A 20,842-nucleotide genomic window follows, 5' to 3' on the forward strand; every position below is an offset into this window, starting at 1 on the left:
CCACACCCACACCCACACCCCACCACACCCACACCCACACCCACACCCCACCACCCCACACCCACACCCACACCCACACCCACACCCACACACCACACCCACACCCCACACACACCCACACACGAACACTTCAACTAGCCCTAAACCTGAGTCAGCCCTATATTAGCCCTAGGTTTTACCCTCTTCGCCTCCTCTTTGCTTACCCGCCTCTTTGCTTACCCTGACTCTCCCCTCCACATTTATTGCTCACGTGATAAAAAACCGGGTAACTATCCTCTCGCTTGGAGCACCCCTTTTTTACACAAAAATTGATGGCCCGATCTGTTTCGATCATAAAAGAGGATTATAATGACTACAAAATATCGTTGATGTGCCGCAGCAACTGTCTCCTGGCTTTACCGCAGAGCTCTTTCAAACCGAATCTGGCACATTTTATGTTCGTAGGCCACCAAAAAAGAATCGCTCACTACTCCTACTGCACGCCTTTCCCCACTCTCATGAATGCGGGAGCAAAATCGCGCCTTCCACAAGCGAAGAATATTCAGTAATCTGCATGGACTCAGTTGCTTATGGCCTGTCGGATGCACCTGTGGGGACTACTGCCTACAGCCGTTACTCCAAGAATGAGACGCCGAAAAAAGAAAGTGATCTTTAACTGTTTCCTTTGAAATAGTAGGTCCCGAACTATCGAAAAAATGCTAGCCGCTTCACCTTTGACTGGCATCTCTAGCCTTGATTCTTGGATTCATTGCACCGTAGGACCTTTTTAAAAAAATCTTCTGTTGATAACGACTGGTTTAGTAACTTGTAATAATTAAGAATAAGTCGTTCCTTCTTAATTTATATAAGAGAGGTATATAAAACACATGCTGATTATTGTGTTGAACCCAATGGTTCAGACATGATTCGGGACATTCATGATAACTCATCTTCTTATATACTAAGTTCTGGACAACTAATAGATCTTTATCTTACTACTGCAGGAAACCCCAATATTAGAATTTGCCTAATCTAATTTATGCAAAGAGCGTAGTTGTAATCACTTATTCCAACATTTTCGAACCAACAATGATATTGGATATCCTCTGTTCATATTGTACGTTAAAGAGCCGTTCGGAGGGAAACAGGCGTAAGCCAGGTCTTTGCTCAACAGTGATTCTTTGCCGCACTCTCCAGTCATATTTTCCCCGTTAATTTTTGACTATCATATCCTATTTGCAACTAAATCTTCTCGTTTATAATTTTTGACTTTACTTTAAGTACAGTAAAAATATATCAAGGGAAAATATATACTGTTTGTAGTTAAGCGGTCCAAGAAGTATTTGTACGCAAACTAACTTTTTTGCATTGTTAACTGTTTTCAAAGGCAGTAACATCCATTTCAATTTGAGCACCTAAAGGCATTCTACCTACCACAGCCGTGCCAGCAGCTCTATCGGCTTGAGAATAGTTGGTGCAAACCGCATGTAAGTCTTCGTAATACTTTTATGTTCAAGATTAAAGCTAGATGACTCCGAAGTGTTCATCACATTCTGAGCAACTCACACTGATCTTCTCCAATGCCCTTTCTTTCCGCCAGTTTGTTTTCAACTATTAAGGAATCTGACCAGAAACAAAAACAAATCCATTTTGTTTTTTTCACTTTTTCTTGAAACTTAGAACAAAACATATACTACACAATACACAATCAGCAACAGTCGTAACAACGTCCATCACTCTCCAACTTCTCTGCTCGAATCTCTACATAATAATATATCAATTTTACCGTCTGGAACATCATCGCTACCTAGCTCTTTGTGAACCGCTACCATCAGCATGTACAGTGGTACTTTCGTGTTATCTGCAGCGAGAACTTCGACGTTTGCCAAATCAAGCCAATGTGGTAATAACCACACCTCCGAGATCTGCTCCAAAAGATACTCCAGTTTCTGCCGAAATATTTTATTGTAGAACAAGCCTATCAGCATCGAGAGGAAAGGCGTCCAATGCGGCGGTTTAGATGGGATAACTCCCAGCGCAATCTGTTCCCGCAAGTGCATTCCTAAACTTAATTCATACCTGTTCCTCAGCTGTTGATGATGCCTGCAAAATTGCAGCTTGACGTACTGCGGACCCTGCAGTCCAGCGCTTGTCATAGAACGCAAACGCTGAAAAACTCCAAGTTTCTCGAGTGCCTCCACAACGACCGTATCGTCTTTTGCCTCCCATTCTTCCTGGCACTTTTTTTCGTCCCAGTTCAAAAAGTACTGCAGCACCTCCGTCTTTGATTCACGCAAGTTGCTCCATACTTTGAAATACAACTCTTTGATTTGCCTTCCAGACATGCGGAAAACTCGGCTCCCTTGCTTGCCTCTTGTCGAATCCAGTACACTAATTGTTTCTCTTCTTCTAGTAATAGCCAGGTACCAAGCATATTTTTTTTGTATCTGAGAGTAGATCTCTCTCTTTTTTACGGTAAAAAATCTCAAATATCCAACAGGGTCCCCATGATATGGCTCAATATCTTCCAAGTATTCTTTGTATTCCTCGTCGTTTCGCAGCATTCTCTCCACAGCTAGTGCTTCCCAAGCTATCCTCCGATACGATACTTTCTGGCGAGCCCAGCAGACGCAGAGCTCGAACATTTTTTGACAGCCCTTGCATAATCCGTATTGTGTGAATACTCCCTCTGGGCAGAAGTATATATCGATACCATACAGGAAAAGATGTTTAATTTCATCGGACCGAAAGCCAAGAAACTCTAATACATTCATATTCTCAGAAGTATTGGGAAATTGTGCTTTCAGTTTCTTTCTCTCTAGCGAGACCATTTGACTTCCTTTCCGCTTATATGGCTCTTTATCAATGTCAGTGGCTGGATGGAATCTATTACTCTCAGCATTTCCACCTGTATTGGAGTCCTCGTTGGTGCTAGCAGTGGTACTGGCGGTGGTAGTAGCACTAGTCCTGGCGTTGGTGCTGGCGGTGGTAACAGCACTAGTCCTAGCATTGGTGCTGGCGGTGGTAACAGCACTAGTCCTAGCATTGGTGCTGGCGGTGGTAACAGCACTAGTCCTAGCATTGGTGCTGGCGGTGGTAACAGCACTAGTCCTAGCATTGGTACTATCAGCAGTATTAGCACTAGTCCTAGCATTGGTGCTGGCGGTGGTAACAGCACTAGTCCTAGCATTGGTGCTGGCGGTGGTAACAGCACTAGTCCTAGCATTGGTGCTGGCGGTGGTAACAGCACTAGTCCTAGCATTGGTGCTGGCGGTGGTAACAGCACTAGTCCTAGCATTGGTACTATCAGCAGTATTAGCACTAGTCCTAGCATTGGTGCTGGCGGTGGTAACAGCACTAGTCCTGACGTTGGTGCTGGCGGTGGTAACAGCACTAGTCCTAGCATTGGTACTATCAGCAGTATTAGCATCAGTATTAGCATTGGTACTATCAGCAGTATTAGCATTAGTGCTAGCATTAGTACTGGCATTGGTGCTAGCATTAGTACTGGCGTTAGTGCTAGCATTGGTGCTAGCATTAGTACTAGCATTGGTACTAGCATTGGTACTAGCATTGGTACTATCATGAATGCCCGCGTTGCTGTCCTCATCGCTGCTGCAATAATCTCTGTACCTGTCACTACTACTTCTCTCTTGTGAACTAGACGGTAACGCAGCAACCGACATGGAGGCTGTGGCCTGATTTTCAGCCAATCTGTCCATTCTCTTTATCAGTTCCACTGTGTCTGCCGACAGGTCCGTCCTGGAGCCACAGCATCCAACATGCTGGCCCTTTTTTCCTTTCTTTGATTCAAGTCCATAAAACTCGCGTACCTGTTCGGTTATACAGCCTTCCTTAATTGGTGATAATTCACCCCTACGATTCCTTGCCGCCCAACTGTTTTTTCTAGATAATAGATAACAGAGGCCTCCTTCTCTTAGTCTTCCCACGCCTTGAATGAGCTCAATAATATTAAGTCTATTATCAAGCGTGATCACCATCATCAATTCCTTAATGTCAATTCCTTCAGTCACTAATTTTGTTCCGATGAGAACTCGCATGCCACCGTCAGTGACAAACTCCTCCGTGCGAGACACCTTTTCCGCAGCACCCAGCTTCCCGTGTATCCATACCACCTTGAAATACTCCCTCCAAGAGCAGGCCAGTTCTTCCACTTGTTTGGTTGTGCTAGCAATTACAATGGCCTTCGACTCTGGTTCAGTTTCAAACAGGGCTAAAAGAAGCTTCAGTGCTTCTTCGGGAGGTGATTCCACTTTTTTCCAAATTTTATGCACATGCCCTAAAGGCACCTCAGATTTCTCCTTAATCAGATTGAACATCTGTGTGGGATAGCTGGATAAACCCCTGCTGAGGTCTTCCGACCGTTTGAGCTCGTTGATGTCCATCGATTTCTTGCTCAGTCCCGTAAGCCCTATGCGCTGCAACGCAGCATCAGCTACAGCCTCAGGTGCTGTGCCGCTCAAAAAGATTGCTTTCTCGAAAGCGTCAAAATCGAGGTTCCTTATGCCCCCAAATTGCGGCTGCCGGTAGACCTCCGTTTCCAAGTTGTGAAACTCATCTACAATGAGGTAACCCAACTTTACATTGTTGGTCCTAAAGGTGCACTCAACAATATTATCCCACCCAGCTATCCTGTCTGTGAAGTTGGCGCTAGCAAGGTCATCGTAGATCCCCACGTATAAATCAGTAACACCATCGTAACCCTCTTCAATAAAGTTTCTTACAGTGGCCACATTCAAGCAACCGCCTCGGCGCAACCTGATCATGCAATTAGCAAGCAACACTGTGTACGGTACAAACAGAAACGACACATGTTTCACGTCGCTCTTGGACGCGAGTGCTATTAAGGGAAGATGAAACAACTCCGTCTTACCATAGCCCGGTGAGGCTTGTACTGCCACAGAGGGTGTGTCTGCCATGTATATTTCATAACATAAGCGCAACTGATGCAAGTCCCTGAATTCAAAGGATCTGCCAAAAAGTTTCCGACCTGCGACGAGGATATCGTTTGTGCTCTTGGGCTCTCGGGGCCTTTTTCGCGTTGCACTCAAAAAATTTTGATGATGATCTGAACTCGCTTCGCCTGCTACTGCTGCTACTACATCTCTCGCATTCCGAGTACTGGAGAAGGAACAATGGTAGTCTCTTTCAAGGCCTAACCATTGAATCCAGCGCTCGGAAGCTCGCTCCTGCAATAAAGTGGCGGTCGTTCCACTGACACTGGTTAACGAAAAGGAATCCACACCGTAAATGTTTCGCCCTGTTTGAACGGAATGGTTGGCCATGAGTTCACTCGTCGCCGACTCGTACAAATCTGTTTCAAATCTGCTACCTACGCAGTGCCGCCCTAGGGCAATCAACCCCTGGCGCATCTCCCGAAAATTCAGCTTCTGAGGTGCATTCTTCGGAAGTTCCCTCATGTACTGTCGAAAAGTTGCATATTCAACGAGACAGCCCTTAGCGGTATTCAGAAACATGTAGGAATACAAAACTATCCTCGAAGTATCTCGATTTGTTACTTGATTTGGATCCTCAAACCCCACGACATCCATCCAAGGATCGTGTTTAAAGGCGTCATAACTGTTACCAAGCGCACATATCTGCATTTGCCTTAGCACAGTGACAAAGTAAAACAAGTAATCTGAAGTGAGTCCGTCAAGTGTCTTTAGTCGAGGCTCCGATGAACCGTTCTTGTTATAATCAGTGTATAGTTGGATGCGCCTTGTTATATCGTCGACGTATACGTTGCGCTGAGGACCGGCAAAAGCGAGTAGCTGAAGCTCTGGATACCGGTAAGGGTATCCTACGGCAAAATGGATCATCCACATAAGTGGCACCGTAAGCTCGTCAATTGCAACAGCCACTTTATTTTTAAGAGCCGCGGTCATTTTGTTAGTATCTCTTCTCAACTTTGGCAGCACAATTTCACGATATTTAACAGGTATCATTTGAAGAAAAGAATCGTTTTCCAGATACTCGTCAATTCCTCGCTTTGGCTCTCTGAACAACACGTCTCGATTACGCAAAATGAGACTGGCAATATCAACCACTGTAGGCATATAAAAGCAATTGTTCAACTCTTCCCAAAGGTTGTCAAACTGAGCCTTGCATGCAAAGTAAAAGCTGCGGACATACTCGCGATTAAACAGTTTTCCACATACTGATATACCATCAGAAGAAGGTACCAAAGTTATTCTATAAGAGTCCTTCAGCGCGGTTTCCTGTGCTACTTCGTGGTACAGAATTTTGATCCATTTCCACATCGCAACGCCGTTGTTGTCATCAAATATATCTAAATCCTTTGCGGTGCAAGCACAAGAAGACACCAATAAAGCTTTCACGGCATCTAGTGTTTTTCTGAGCCTTCGTGGAGTGTTAGGACTGCGCAACTTGCATACTTTTAAGCCATGTTCGTCCACAGAGGGAATAACGGATTGTTCATTCGCAACAGATAGATCTTCTTCCTCACCAGCACCACCACGGGGTCCCGCCCCAAAATTAAGCGCACATGCTCGCAAGATAATATGCAAAATATCACCCAATCCGTCTTTTTTGTTCATCATATCGTTACATATCTGTGAAAAGTACTTTATCTCAGTGGGTTTACGTGGGCATAGATCACGTTTCAGCCGCTCTGTGTCGACTTTCTTACCGCCAGGTAAACTTGCTTGATATGCGGAAAAAATCGAAAGCTCATTTACGTGTAGTAACAAAAACATGTAGGGTGCCAAATTGTATCCATATTTCCTTATGGTGCTTTTCTGAAGACTCCTTACAATAGGCGTGCCAGAAACAAAGTTGGTGAAAGTACGCATCGTAGAGCTGTCGTTCGGCCTGGAACTCGCAGTTTCGTAACAACGTTCCAGGACACGAAAACTCAACTCACTATAGTATCCTCTGTTGAGGTAAAAAAGAGAAAGGATATCGTAATCTTTCCTATTAAATTTCAAAGTATGTACTTGAAACAACGTGTAGACCATCAAGTTGATTTTCTTGGGAATAAGATACTTTGAAGGGATGGGTCCGCTCTGGAAATCTGGTTCGTCTTCAACAAACGTCAGAAACTTTTGTACATTTTTTTTAACCATGACGGGAATGACAATTTTTTCAAAAGATCTTTTCCTATCCATTGCATCGGTTCTGTATTTTACCACCTTGATTAGGCTAGACTTTTCGTCTTCGTAGAATGATCGCACTTCCGTGCGGATCGATTCAAATAAAGTTATTGAGTGACAATGTACCAAGTCGTTTTTGTTATTTAGAGCGGACTCAAACTCCTCAAAGTTTGCTTTTTCAAACTTACGCTTATCGGAAATTTTCATTTTATTTTTGTAAGTTTCGAAATTAACAATAGTATGTTGATTGTTATGCTTTTTGACAAGAAATCCATCAATATAAACAAAAGATTGTCCAGTTTCCACCCTATCATCATCTAGGAATGCAATTGAGCTACTCTATTGAGAAGATGCAGAATTATGTAATGAGCACCCAAAAGAAAAAGACCTCTGCTACACAAGTGCAAATCTCCAGCAGCAACAAAGCACAGTTAATAAAAAATCCCATCAAGATTAGCCACTGACCCCTTCAAGCACAACATAGAAAACAGAGAGATATCCGTTTCTTCCTGAGGATCGTCATTCATCGCTTGATTTCCGGCCTGCAAAAATAAAGTAGTAGGTACGTACTTTCTTTTTCAACTTCCATGTTTGTGCGTAGTATCTCAATCTGTCTGCTTAGTCGAGGAGAACCAGGATTCTGTTCATTGCTCAAGCCGCTTCGTGGATGTTCTCTTGGTTACTTAAACATGAACCAGTTGGTCGCTTCAAGAAATTATGCGCTCAGCCTGCAGCTTCTTCCGCTCTCGAAAAGACCAATATAATAAAAACTTATGAATTACATTTCCTTATTAGGTATATGACCTTACGCTTCGAAGTAAGGTAGACCTTTTTGGCGCACCTATATATATAACGCGTCAGAAAACCTTCTCCAAAAATTTCCCGTAACTTCTCCGACGCTCCCCCTCAAGAAAAAAGAAAAATATATTACCCTGCTTAATAAGAAAATACGTATCAAGTTACTTCCTTGGTGCAATATCCCACTATAAAAAAATTCCTTGACGCCAGATCTTCGGCCACAATTTGCGTCCCCAAGTGCCTAAACAGGAAATAATGACAGCTTTCGTACAGAGTTACTTCCACGGTGCAATATGTCCCTACGGCGTTGTCTAATACCATCCAGCGTGCAATAAGGTAACATATATATACACCACACCCACACACACACCACACCCACACCCACACACCACACCCACACCACACCCACACCCACACACCACACCCACACCCACACCCACACCACACCCACACCACACCACACCCACACCACACCCACACCACACCCACACCCACACACCACACCCACACACCACACCCACACCCACACACACCACACCCACACCACACCCACACCCACACACCCACACCCACACACCACACCCATCACCATCATCACTATCACCATCACCATCACCATCACCATCACCATCACACCCACACATCACCACCATCACTACCATCATCACTACCACCATCACTATCACCATCACCATCACCATCACTATCACTATCACCATCACCATCACTATCAATACCATCACTATCATCACCATCATCACCATCACCATCATCACCATCACCATCATCACCATCACTACCACCATCACTATCAATACCATCACTAACCCTACCACCATCATCATCACCATCACCCATCACTACCACCATCACTACCACCATCACTACTACCATCACCATCACTACCATCACCATCACTACCACCATCACCATCACCATCACCATCACCATCACCATCACTATCATGAGAAGTACACACTTACTTACCCTATCTCTAACCCTACTATCAGCCCTACCTCGCTGTCTAACCCTACCTCTCCAACTCCAACCCCACTGCCCTAACTTACCCTACCTGCTCCTCCACTGCCTACGCTCTCCATCTGCCATCCTTCACATCTCATCACTACTCCATATCCACCACTCAACCACCACTTCCACTTATCCTACCATCTACCATCTACCTCTACAACATACCTAACATAATATGTAAACATCCAAACGTAAACAATCATATGTAAACATCGAAACGTAAACAATCAAATGTAAACAATCACACCTAACATCATATCCTAGCACTACTCCCCATCCCACCTCTAACCACACCTAGCTACCTCACCACAATATCAACACCTGCCATGCCTTCTTCTTTTCCATGATAGCTCCCCATACGCCTACGGATGCTAAGAATACACTACTCCCATCCTACTCATCTTACCCAACTCCCTTCTGCCACACTGCCGCACTGCTCCTCATCCTCATCCTCACCTCTTACTCAGTTGCCATGGTTACCACTATACATCACCATACACGGCGCTTACCTCAGCGCTTTACACCCTATGCCATTTACCCATAAAACCCACCTTTATTCTTATTTTAGTACTTATAATATATTCTACAGACTCAGATATCATATAAATGCACTTACTTGCATCTAATATTACCTATTCTTCCACATTCTGTCTACTCATTATATACATATATTTCTTATAATCATAAAAAATCACCTCAATAATCACCAAAATATAAAAATATCTCAATCATGAATCCTACTGAGTTAACACATCCTATATTAACACTGTTCCCACCATTATGGTAGATTAAACAACGGATTTACTTTGAACACTTCCGTGGTGCTACATCGTTCTAATATTCAACACATATACCGACGCTACATTAAAACTTGAGAATTCACCTTCTCATCCTAATACCCTTCGTTCAATTTATTATAGTGTAGCAATAGTCCATACTCATATCATCCTAATCTTTCAAATGGTGTCGACAGAACAACCATCTCGCATGCACCATGATATTCGTATGATCGTTATGTGGTAGTTTCATACTGTAATATGTTGGAATATGTGGTTACAACTATACCTTTATTCGTATAAATTGGAGTAGGCAATTTCTAATATTAGAATTACTGCGTTAATAGCATAAAGATTTGTTAATTGACCAAAACTTAGTACATTTGAAGATAAGTCATAACCAAAATCCTATCATCAATGTTCTGCATTTGGTGTGAATCATTAGGTTAAATACAAACAACGAGTGTGTCTTTTATATGCCTTTACAACAGACAATCTGTGCTAACTTATAGGTTTCGGGCCATATGACAGCTGCCGTAGAAGCAGTTGCTTCGCTGTTTGCATCTTAAATGTAAATCAAAGGTTACCGCAAACCCTGCAAACCCCGCAAACCCACGTATTCATAATTTCAAGATACTCCATTATACATATCAAGTGAGCCAGTTAATAATTAAAAAATATCTTGTTGCGTTTTTGCCCTGTTTTTTGACGTAAGGAATTGCAATCTAGCTTATTATTGTCCAGTTATTTATCAAGATATTACTCGTGCCGTGGCTCTGAGTTAACGTACTTAACGTAATATAACACTACCATCTCCTCGCCCTCGCCCTCGCCCTCGCCCTCGCCCCACCACACTTCATTGAACTGGAATAACGCAATACAAGAATAGCATGATCACATCTCTTCACCTCCCACTCTCCACTATTGGCAGCATTTTCATTTATGTAATTAGATAGGCACTACGGCTGCCATCTATTCTCCTGTCTCCGCCCTTTATCACCGTTTTTCATTTCACATATAACAGCATATTAACTGTCTTTCGTCAAACTCCAAACCTTCCATTTCACAGCATCACAGCATCCCTATACGATGTTATAGGCAGAAATCATCGCGTGCTATGTGTTTCATGAAATAGAAGCGCTTTTAATTCTTGCATCAAGAGCCGTTTTGCAACCTCATTTTTCAGTGTCGGACCACGACACAATATCCGAGTAAAAACCCGAGCTGACTTCCGGACGCGGGGAAAATCAAAGAAAAAAAAAACCTTAACTGTGAAAGTATAATGAAACGCTTCGAAGGAAACATAATGCGGACTGTACGAACATAGTGTCAATACTTGCAATGCTGCACTGTTACTCCGAACGTATACTTTCAATGGGAATATTCTGGTTTTGGCTCTCCGAATTTGACCGATATAATGTGCGACAGAAAAGCCTCGTGCATGGTTAGTGCTACTTCATAGGCAGATCTCTTCAGTATAAAAGGCCAACTCACTATTGCCCTAGCAGCATCGATAGTCATCTAAAAAAAAACATCCGCCACGATATTGCGATATTTACTTTTACAAAATGGGTGTATTGGAAAACATAGAACCTGGCGAGCTTTACGATGCGAACTATGACCCAGATCTTTTGAGAGTTAGAAAAGAGACTAAAATTAAGTTGCACGAATATAATAACACCAGCCCTGCTGAGGAAGATAAAAGAAACCAAATCATCAAGGAATTGTTGGGAAGCTGCACTGACAACTTCATCATTGAACCTCCCTTTTACTGTGATTATGGTAGTAACATCCATATCGGAGAGAATTTCTACGCCAATCACAACCTTATTATCCTCGACGGGGCAAAGGTGCACATTGGTGACAACGTCTTTCTTGCCCCCAACGTTGGAATCTACACGGCAGGCCACCCAATCGATGTGGAAAGACGTCTTCAAGGTCTAGAATATGCCATGCCCGTGACCATTGGTGACAATGTATGGATCGGCGGTGGGGTCACTGTGATTCCTGGCGTGACCATAGGAAAAAACACCGTGATTGCCGCTGGTAGCGTTGTGATTCGTGATATACCAGAAGGTGTGGTTGCTGCAGGCAATCCCTGCAAAGTTATAAGAAAGGTGACTGAAAAGGACAGTTTGACCAAGAACTACAAAAAATAGTGCTTTTGCTGTTGAAGAACGTTATCCGCGTCGCCATTGTCCTTTGTAATCACACGGTGATCTTATAAAATCATAAATAAGAGCTAGTTTATTTACTTTTAATAGTCAATATGTTGAGGAATAGCTAATTTTCTGTGATTCTTCTGATTTAGAGTGCAGAGTGCAGAGTGCATCGTTCAAAGCTCAACGCTCAATGTTCAACGCTCAAAGCTCAACGCTCAATGCTCAATGCTCAATGCTCAATGCTCACTGCTCAATGCTCACCCCTCTGCGGTTCCAGTTCCAAGCCCCCAGTTCAAGAAACCTTCGTGTACGTTAGTCATGGACTCGTGTGTGTTCTATTTACGGTAAAGGTTGCTACTAACGTAGACAATGGAGAAATAGACGAGACGCTAGGCAACGTTCGGATTCACCCGATCTTTTCTCCGCATTGAAACAGTAACGTGAAACCTATTCCTCCGAATAATTGCTCGATCTCGCAATCGAGCCATATGCTACGCCCTTTTAGTAGTCGTGGCCCTAACAGCCTTATGTAACCAGTAAAGTGTTCTTGTACTTCCTTGGATTTCCAGAAAACACCATACGCTGCAGAACAGCGTACCTGCGCATCGCTACAGCAAGGGGGACCCTTAATCAAACGAGCAGCGTATTCCACGGAGCCAGAAATGAATGATCATACCATTCCATAGGCACCGCCTTCCCAGGTATTTAAACTGACCTGACAGTATCGGAAAGTTCTGTCTCGCATATGGTCTCTCAACCAAACAAGAAATACTACCAAACAAAAAATACTATCAAGCAAAATGTCCGGATCTGAAAGCACTGCGTTGTCAAGTGGTACATGGCTCAATAAACCAAAAAAAGTTACTGAGGAGGCAGGAAAAGTTAGCCTCGAAACAGACGAGAAAACAGACTTCTGGCGTGAAACCTTTTATGGGTTCACTCGTGACAGTGGTCACTTCTTGGGAGTAAAGACAGGAAGTGCCTTTACTGCACAAGTCCGTATTCAAGGAAGCTACCAGAGTCTGTATGATCAGGCCGGTATAATGGTGCGTGTTGACGAAAGTCGTTGGATTAAGGCCGGTATTGAAATTTCTGATGGAAAAGCAATGCTAAGCAGCGTTCTAACAAACCAAAAGTCCGATTGGTCAACAGCTATCTACGACAAAGACCCCAAAGACTTTTGGCTTCGTGTCACCGTTGAAAAGGGGGTCTTGAGGCTCCAAGTTTCTTCGGACAAAAAGACATGGCCATTAGTACGTTTGGCTCCATTCCCAGTTTCAGACCATTATTTCGTTGGTCCAATGGCCTGCACACCTGAACGTGGCGGACTAAACGTCACCTTTTCAGAATGGAGTCTCACCGCTCCCTTGGGAAAGGCTTTACATGATCTAAGTTAGTCAATTAATGAATAAGGCTCTGTATGAATCTATGTACCAATGATTTTTATATTGATTGTCAGTATATAGTGAGAGTTTGTGTCAAGATCAAAGGCAGTGACTCTACCGAAATCCTTTATTGTCTTTCTACGAGTTCTTGTTTTCAACGTCTGTCCATCAGCATCTCACCAGCTAGGATCCCCGAGCGCTGGATGACGAGATTATAATGTAAAACGGTAATCTTGAATAGGTTTCATAAATTTGAAAAGGACAAGGCCATACTATACACTTCAAAAATCGCAGTGCGTGTGCTTAGAAGCCCTAAACATCCGCGTATATATATATATATATATGTCAGCGATTACTTTTTTAAATTTGTAAAGTAGACCTCGTCAATGCATAGTCACACACACTCCTTTCATTAAGAAGAAGTCCTGAATCTAATAGTACCCCTCTATCTTGCGGGAAAGGCGCTGGGGGAGCCAAAAAGTCCGTAAGTCGTAGGAATATCTGTCATGGACGAAAGCTGAATTCGCTCGACAAGTCATCTTGGAAGTCACCCTTGTTATCGTTGTTCAATTCCAAGGGTCTGGAGATGGGGCATGTAACGAGGGTATTTTGGCATCTGACAACAAATCTTTCCATCATTTTACTATCACAGTGCTTGAGAGAGAAAACAAACTTAGATATATCACACAAACAGTTCCATGCGTCTGATTTCGTGTCTTGGCCGTATTGACTTATAACTTCCACTAACGCATCCGCTATTTCAAGCGCTTTCGTTGGTATTGCAGGACCGTGCGCCTCATAAAGGTTGCTTGGCATCAAGAACGTGTCCTCAAGCATGTCCCTAGCGATTTCAGCCGGTACCTGGGCAATGGTCGTATCTGAAATAAAGCTGGTTCGCCTATCCCTGACTTGGTACACAAATTTCCAAGCTAGTGCTCTAATCCAGTGTCGCGAAAATGAAATGTCTACGTACCCGTAGGACCATGGCTCTATTTCAAGTGGTGTTGTATGGAGTTCTTTCCATATCCTTTTAAGAGAATCCTCCGTATAAGAAACGCCAATCGAGTCAGAGGCTAACGCATTAAAGAAATATTTTCCTGGTACAGTAAATACTCGGACCATCTCTAGAAAACTGTCCAGAGAAAGTCGAGGGTCAACGGTGGCCTCCCGCTCTGGCGGCGATATTGTGACATCCAAACGTGTTGTACAATGAAAGTATACGGCATAGTATCTCTCCGTCATGAGCAGCAAATAAAACAGCTTTCTTCTGAGCTGCTGCTCGTTGAAAGAAAGAGACTTGAACGTTTCCTCACGATGCAACTCGGCTACCGTGATAAGACTGATAGCTTCACAACAAAGTCGGTACGAAGTTCCTGTATTAGACATCTGAGCAAAACAGCGCAGCAAACAGTAGTACGTCATGATGCTGAGTACATTGCTACTATCAAAGTCGTCAAACTCCTGGCGCGATGAGATACACAGGCTGGATAATACTCTCCCACTATAGGTGGCCCCCTCTTCAGATTCCATTTCTGTTTGCAAATCGCCAAGAGTCGCTGCCGAAAGAGATACCAAAAACCAGTACGTGTAGCAGTCGTCATAGTTCTCGTCCAAAAGTTTTCGGAGGTCGTCGTAGCAGAGCAAAGGCCAGATCCCGTACAGATTGTCGTTGTATAGTCTCATACATTGATCAAGCAGCTTCTTGGGTACCTTCTTAGGTGTCACTGTGGGGGCCATGCTATTGCTATCCCTCGTATTCAACTGTATTTCTGCTATTCTCTTCAGGCTTCTCTCGCTAATGGACCTAGGGCCTCTCTTTCTGATTGGCGTAATATAAGTGCATTTCAAAATGTGCTCGATGCAATGAGAACAGGGCTCTTTACGATCACATTTCACTCGACGGATGCGACAACAGTCACACGCCCGTTTCATTGAAGCCATGCTTGAGATCAGAGGCACCTGACGCTTATCTCTTCTTTTGCTGACTCAAGATCTCGAAATCTTTTTTTCGCAGAGTCCTTTCAGATGCTTGAGCTGAATGAATGGACTTGGGTTGGGCCGTGCAGAAATGCGCTATGTCAAAAAGACAATGCTTTCTTGTACGGGCAAAAACCCTGTGGACAGAAGATTCAAAGGCTCATCAACACCTGGGTTCATCTCAATATTCTAAGTACATACGTCCGTGTCTTTACCACGAATTATAGCCCTCGATCTGGCCTTGACGTCTCAGACGGGGCGTGAATACGTAAACTCTGTGTCATGCTCCCAGTGCATGCACGAAGCCAAGGATCGGGTTTGTACACCGCAGATCTTTTGTCACCTACTTTTGACCTTTGTTCGAGTGCCACTACGATTGTATAAAGGCGTTGTGCATTGATGTTCCAACATATAGTATGAGGTATGGTAAGAGAAAATCTGGTAATGTCCTTTATGTATCTATATATCGAGCTAAACATAAATAAAGAGGCCACAACGCAAAATGTGTGGTAGTATCTCTTCTCTTCGGCTGCTTGACAACGTATCGAAGCAACGTTTCTGAAAGAGGGCATATTGCGGAATTCAAAGTCACAAGCTGTCTGTCCGTATGTGTATATGGTCGACTAGGGCTTTTATTGGGCGAAGATGTAGATTCTCTTGGGCAACATAAAAAACAACTGCAACACGATAGAAGAACACTGATCATTCCGGGAGAAAAAAAGAAGAGGTAAGAGCATGGAAGAGCAAGCTTTTCGTCACGTAAAGTTTTGCGTCTCCACAGTAATAGCCTTTTGCTTCTTTCCAACTCGCAAGCCCTTTTAAAGAGGAAGATGACGACTTTCGCATTGATTTCACTTCGATACACATCGTTCTAAGGCCTGGGATTCTACAAGAAACCTACATATGCCTCCACAACCTCCATTTCCAGCAGTGTATGAACTCCAAGGCCAATTTCTCAAAATACTCTCAAATATTCTCTGAGACCCTGCGGTAGCCTAGTTCGATGACTGCGGAAGCACTGGTTCAGTACACCCACTTTATTCGATTGAGACACACGGTTTAGAAAGAAAGACCACCGGCCATTGACACTGGCCTTTCACAAGGGCAGTGCCATAAGAAAAGTAACAAGAGTAACCAGTATTATGGAAGACACTTCACGCTCTTTTGAGAGAACGAGATCGCTGCGAGATTGGTTGTATTTTCACAGATCCCGAGTTAGTTCTTTTCACAAAGCCAATGCCTTTCAAAATATGATAGATTCTATTCATGCCTGAACTCAGGTCTTCCGGTTACTGAGGTGTGCTTGAAGTTATTCCTTATGTGAGACCTTCTTTTTTGACACTGATATTATCACCAACACAGTCGCACCAACACAGTCGCACCAACACAGTCGCACCAACACAGTCGCACCAACACAGTCGCACCAACACAGTCGCACCAACACAGTCGCACCAACACAGTCGCACCAACACAGTCGCACCAACACAGTCGCACCAACACAGTCGCACCAACACAGTCGCACCAACGCAGTCGCACCCAATCATGATTTCTTCGCCCTGTAGAATTTTGGAAGCAAATGTTGGCGCATTTGTCTACGACACTAATGAGTGCATGGCCCATTCATGAAAAATGTGCCCTCTCAATAGTGGCAGGGAATGGTTAGATCGGTAATAGGGGCATATGATAAGCCTCCAACTTCAGAACACATCATCATCGCGATGTAGTCATAAATAGATTCACAGTATTCTCCACTTGAAATCAGGCTGACCAAAGGTAAACACGTGCAAGCAAAACCCGCTCTTTTGGCGTCATTTCTCGCAGCTACACTACTTGAAAATGACGTCCGGTTGTCTGGAGAAATTGGGTTCCTCTTTTCATCATACCTCGAAGATGAACCACAGAAAAACGATCTGCTGTTTGTTCGGAGGGTTTAATCAGCTCTTTTCAGTCTCCAAAAGAAACGAGTCGCACCTTGGATTCAAAAACCCACTCTTCTTAGACCACTCAAGCTCTGTCGTTAACAGCCGATTCAACAATGACGCCAGTCATCTCAAGCATACAGAAACAGTCCTCATTCGCACCATAACGAGGCCCAACCTTCACATAGCTCACTATATCGCGGCCGATATGCTCTTGTAAGGACTCATAAAATGGGCCACCCGCACCGCTTCAACTGCCCAGGCCCCTGATATAGCAAAGCTTAGACATGATCCCGACTGAACTACCCCAGACGCTGTTGCTGGTGTCTTCGAACTTGGCGGGATGAACTTACTAGGCAATGGCGTCTTCCTACACCATGTCAAGCGTTCTAGGCCGACGGACTACCGATTTCAAGTTATGCTACGATGGCACAGTCTGTCATCAGTCGCTTAGAAAAGGAACACTACACACCAGCAGACTTGGGTCAAGATTTTTATTGTCATCAAAGCTCTGAGAACAGGGACACGAAGTTGCACTATATGCATGCAGCACCTCCACTCTTTTCTTGTATTTTCCCGAGAAATGCTCCATGCGGAAGAAAAAAGAAAAGCTTATTTCCCCGTATTTTTTCCTTTTCTCAAGCTTAAATGGTGCGGCGGTACGGCCAGCTCCACAGAAGGTCGCGTAGGAAGGCCTGTATTCAGGTACCGCAAACAACTGCTTACTGGATGACAGCCAAAGAACCTGGTAAATCAACCTGTGTTAGTCGCTTTAGCGGCAAGAAGACCTTTTTACCGAAAATAGTTCCGGGTGCTGTGGTTTGAGTATTCCCCCATGGATCGGTGCCCATTGTCTCAGTATCTCCATTGCCCCGCTTTCCCCACAAACGCACGCAAACGGTCGCAAACGCTGTTATTCTGATTCTTCGATTTTGCATTGTCCCTATTGCGCTCAAAGCCTCTTTTGTTCTTCCCTCCTTCTTGCTATGAAAAAAAATCTGCTTTCCACGCATGGTCTTCTTCGTGAAGAGGGCCTTTAAGGGGCAGAGTGCAACAGCCATATCTAACCACGTCGCGCCGATTTGCGGACATTTTTGGGCTTCGATGCTGGGACATTAGGAGACATATCCTCTTCACTTCAAAAGGTTACAACTTTCCAATACTCATCTACAGGAGCGTGGTCTATGTATAAAAGCAGTTGGAAATCAACACTTATCGAGGTACTCTACTTCTTTTTCACCGCTTCTTCCTCTGCAAGAGTGCATAGATAACCATCATACAACAATTACGAAAAATACTACAATATGAAGAATATCATCTCGCTGGTAGGCAGGAAAAGAAATGCCCCAGAGAATGAGATCACAAACCTCCCGGACTCTTCAAGCGCTACAGTCATGCAAGCAAAGAGTTTAGACACCGACGATTTTGAAGAAGGGAAGAAAGACGGCGCATTTGAGTTGGGTCACTTGGAGTTCACCACCAATGCAGCACAGCTAGGCGATTCTGACGAGGACAGCGTAAACGCAATCAGAGTGGCAGACGCTACGGATGATGCGAACGAAGCTAACAATGAGGAGAAAAGCATGACTTTGAGGCAAGCTTTGCGAAAATATCCAAAGGCAGCCCTGTGGTCTATTTTGGTGTCCACGACGCTGGTTATGGAGGGTTATGATACTGCGCTTTTGAGTGCACTTTATGCATTGCCGGTTTTCCAGAGGAAGTTCGGTACTATGAATGCGGAAGGCTCCTACGAGATTACCTCGCAGTGGCAAATTGGTTTGAACATGTGTGTCCTTTGTGGTGAAATGATTGGTTTACAGATGACCACTTACATGGTCGAGTTCATGGGTAATCGTTACACAATGATTACGGCGCTCGGCTTGTTGACTGCTTATATTTTTATCCTTTACTACTGCAAAAGTTTGGCCATGATCGCTGTAGGGCAAATTCTGTCTGCTATGCCATGGGGTTGCTTCCAGAGTCTGGCTGTTACCTACGCTTCGGAGGTTTGCCCCCTAGCGTTGAGATACTACATGACCAGTTACTCCAACATCTGTTGGTTGTTTGGTCAAATCTTCGCTTCTGGTATCATGAAAAACTCCCAGGAGAATTTGGGAGACTCCGAGTTGGGCTACAAGTTGCCATTTGCCTTACAATGGATCTGGCCTGCACCTTTGATTATTGGTATCTTCTTCGCTCCTGAGTCGCCTTGGTGGCTGGTGAGAAAGAATAAGATCGCGGAGGCCAAAAAGTCCTTGAATAGGATTCTGAGCGGCACTGCTGCTGAGAGGGAGATTCAAGTGGATATTACTTTGAAGCAAATTGAGATGACCATTGAGAAGGAAAGACTTCTGGCATCTAAATCAGGGTCTTTCTTTCACTGTTTCAAGGGCGTTGATGGAAGAAGAACAAGACTTGCGTGTTTGACTTGGGTTGCTCAAAACAGTAGTGGTGCTGTTTTGCTTGGCTACTCGACATATTTCTTTGAAAGGGCAGGCATGGCCACTGACCAGGCGTTTACTTTCTCGCTTATCCAGTACTGTCTTGGTTTGGCAGGTACTCTTTGTTCCTGGGTGATATCTGGTCGTGTTGGTAGATGGACTATCCTGACGTATGGTCTTGCATTCCAAATGGTTTGTCTATTTATCATTGGTGGAATGGGATTTGCATCCGGAAGCAATGCCAGTAATGGTGCCGGTGGTCTACTGCTGGCTTTATCGTTCTTCTACAACGCTGGTATCGGAGCTGTCGTTTATTGTATCGTTGCAGAGATCCCATCCGCAGAGTTAAGGACCAAGACTATTGTGCTGGCGCGTATTTGTTACAATCTAATGGCCGTCTTCAACGCTATTCTAACTCCATATATGCTGAACGTGAGCGACTGGAACTGGGGTGCCAAAACTGGTCTATACTGGGGTGGTTTCACCGCACTCACTCTGGCTTGGGTCATCATTGATTTGCCCGAGACAACTGGCAGAACCTTTAGTGAAATTAATGAACTTTTCAATCAAGGTGTTCCTGCCAGAAAATTCGCATCTACTGTAGTTGATCCTTTCCGTAAGGGTGAGCTTCAAAATGATCTGCAAGTCGACGTTATTGATCAATCCTCAAGCGTAAAGCAGCGGGAGTCAGCTGAAGCTAACACGTTCTAGGGAGAACCCCTCTCGAAAAAAACAAAAGAAAATCGAATAATCTATGCTTTTAAGCGTTCTTTTACCTTATAGAATATCTATATTCGTTCTTTTTTAAATAATTTGTATGCATTATGACCTATAAAAATCCATTAACAGTTATCAATTGATTTGAAACAGTATTTAACAAGAACATCGCGGGGCATATTCAAGAGCCGCTACCACATCCAGAAACCCGAACTCCTCTCAGCATTTAGAACCTTTCTTGGTCAAAATCGTGTTTCTCCTTGTAGTCCCATCATGTGTGCTTCCCCTATATGCATAACCCGAGGAAAACCGTCTTTCATAGCAAAGCGATACTTGTACCTTAAAGAAATGCGTAGTGGATGAAGACAGCAGCAAAAGCGGCAAGAAATTCAAAGCATAGAAGATAATCCTTTTTTCCGTGGTTTTTCCGTGGTTTATCCGCACTTGACAAGAGAAAAAGTTAAAAATTTCGCGACTATATTCGCCAAATGCGCGCAAACTGTGGGGCTGACACTAGCAATGA

General features: G+C 43.9%; 5 protein-coding genes across 5 annotated transcripts; 3 read left to right on the top strand and 2 right to left on the bottom strand.

The window, feature by feature from the left end:
* Positions 1-1,712: 1,712 nt before the first annotated feature.
* On the bottom strand, positions 1,713-7,322 carry SMKI12G0010 (uncharacterized protein; the record flags this gene model as incomplete). Its single annotated transcript, XM_056224026.1, has 1 exon — positions 1,713-7,322. One exon carries the CDS (start codon positions 7,320-7,322, stop codon positions 1,713-1,715), a length of 5,610 nt encoding a protein of 1,869 aa, XP_056077986.1.
* Positions 7,323-11,286: 3,964 nt separating this feature from the next.
* SMKI12G0030 (sugar O-acetyltransferase) lies at positions 11,287-11,877 on the top strand (the record flags this gene model as incomplete). Its single annotated transcript, XM_056224027.1, has 1 exon — positions 11,287-11,877. One exon carries the CDS (start codon positions 11,287-11,289, stop codon positions 11,875-11,877), a length of 591 nt encoding a protein of 196 aa, XP_056077987.1.
* An 803-nt stretch (positions 11,878-12,680) lies between these two features.
* SMKI12G0040 (DUF1349 domain-containing protein) lies at positions 12,681-13,277 on the top strand (the record flags this gene model as incomplete). The annotated part of the gene is made up of 1 exon (XM_056224028.1): positions 12,681-13,277. One exon carries the CDS (start codon positions 12,681-12,683, stop codon positions 13,275-13,277), a length of 597 nt encoding a protein of 198 aa, XP_056077988.1.
* Positions 13,278-13,769: 492 nt separating this feature from the next.
* On the bottom strand, positions 13,770-15,002 carry SMKI12G0050 (fungal specific transcription factor domain-containing protein; the record flags this gene model as incomplete). The annotated part of the gene is made up of 1 exon (XM_056224029.1): positions 13,770-15,002. One exon carries the CDS (start codon positions 15,000-15,002, stop codon positions 13,770-13,772), a length of 1,233 nt encoding a protein of 410 aa, XP_056077989.1.
* Positions 15,003-18,465: 3,463 nt separating this feature from the next.
* SMKI12G0060 (sugar porter family MFS transporter) lies at positions 18,466-20,313 on the top strand (the record flags this gene model as incomplete). The annotated part of the gene is made up of 1 exon (XM_056224032.1): positions 18,466-20,313. One exon carries the CDS (start codon positions 18,466-18,468, stop codon positions 20,311-20,313), a length of 1,848 nt encoding a protein of 615 aa, XP_056077990.1.
* Positions 20,314-20,842: the final 529 nt, after the last annotated feature.

Source organism: Saccharomyces mikatae (assembly GCF_947241705.1).
Source record: "Saccharomyces mikatae IFO 1815 strain IFO1815 genome assembly, chromosome: 12".
Classification (NCBI taxonomy): Eukaryota; Fungi; Ascomycota; class Saccharomycetes; order Saccharomycetales; family Saccharomycetaceae; genus Saccharomyces; species Saccharomyces mikatae.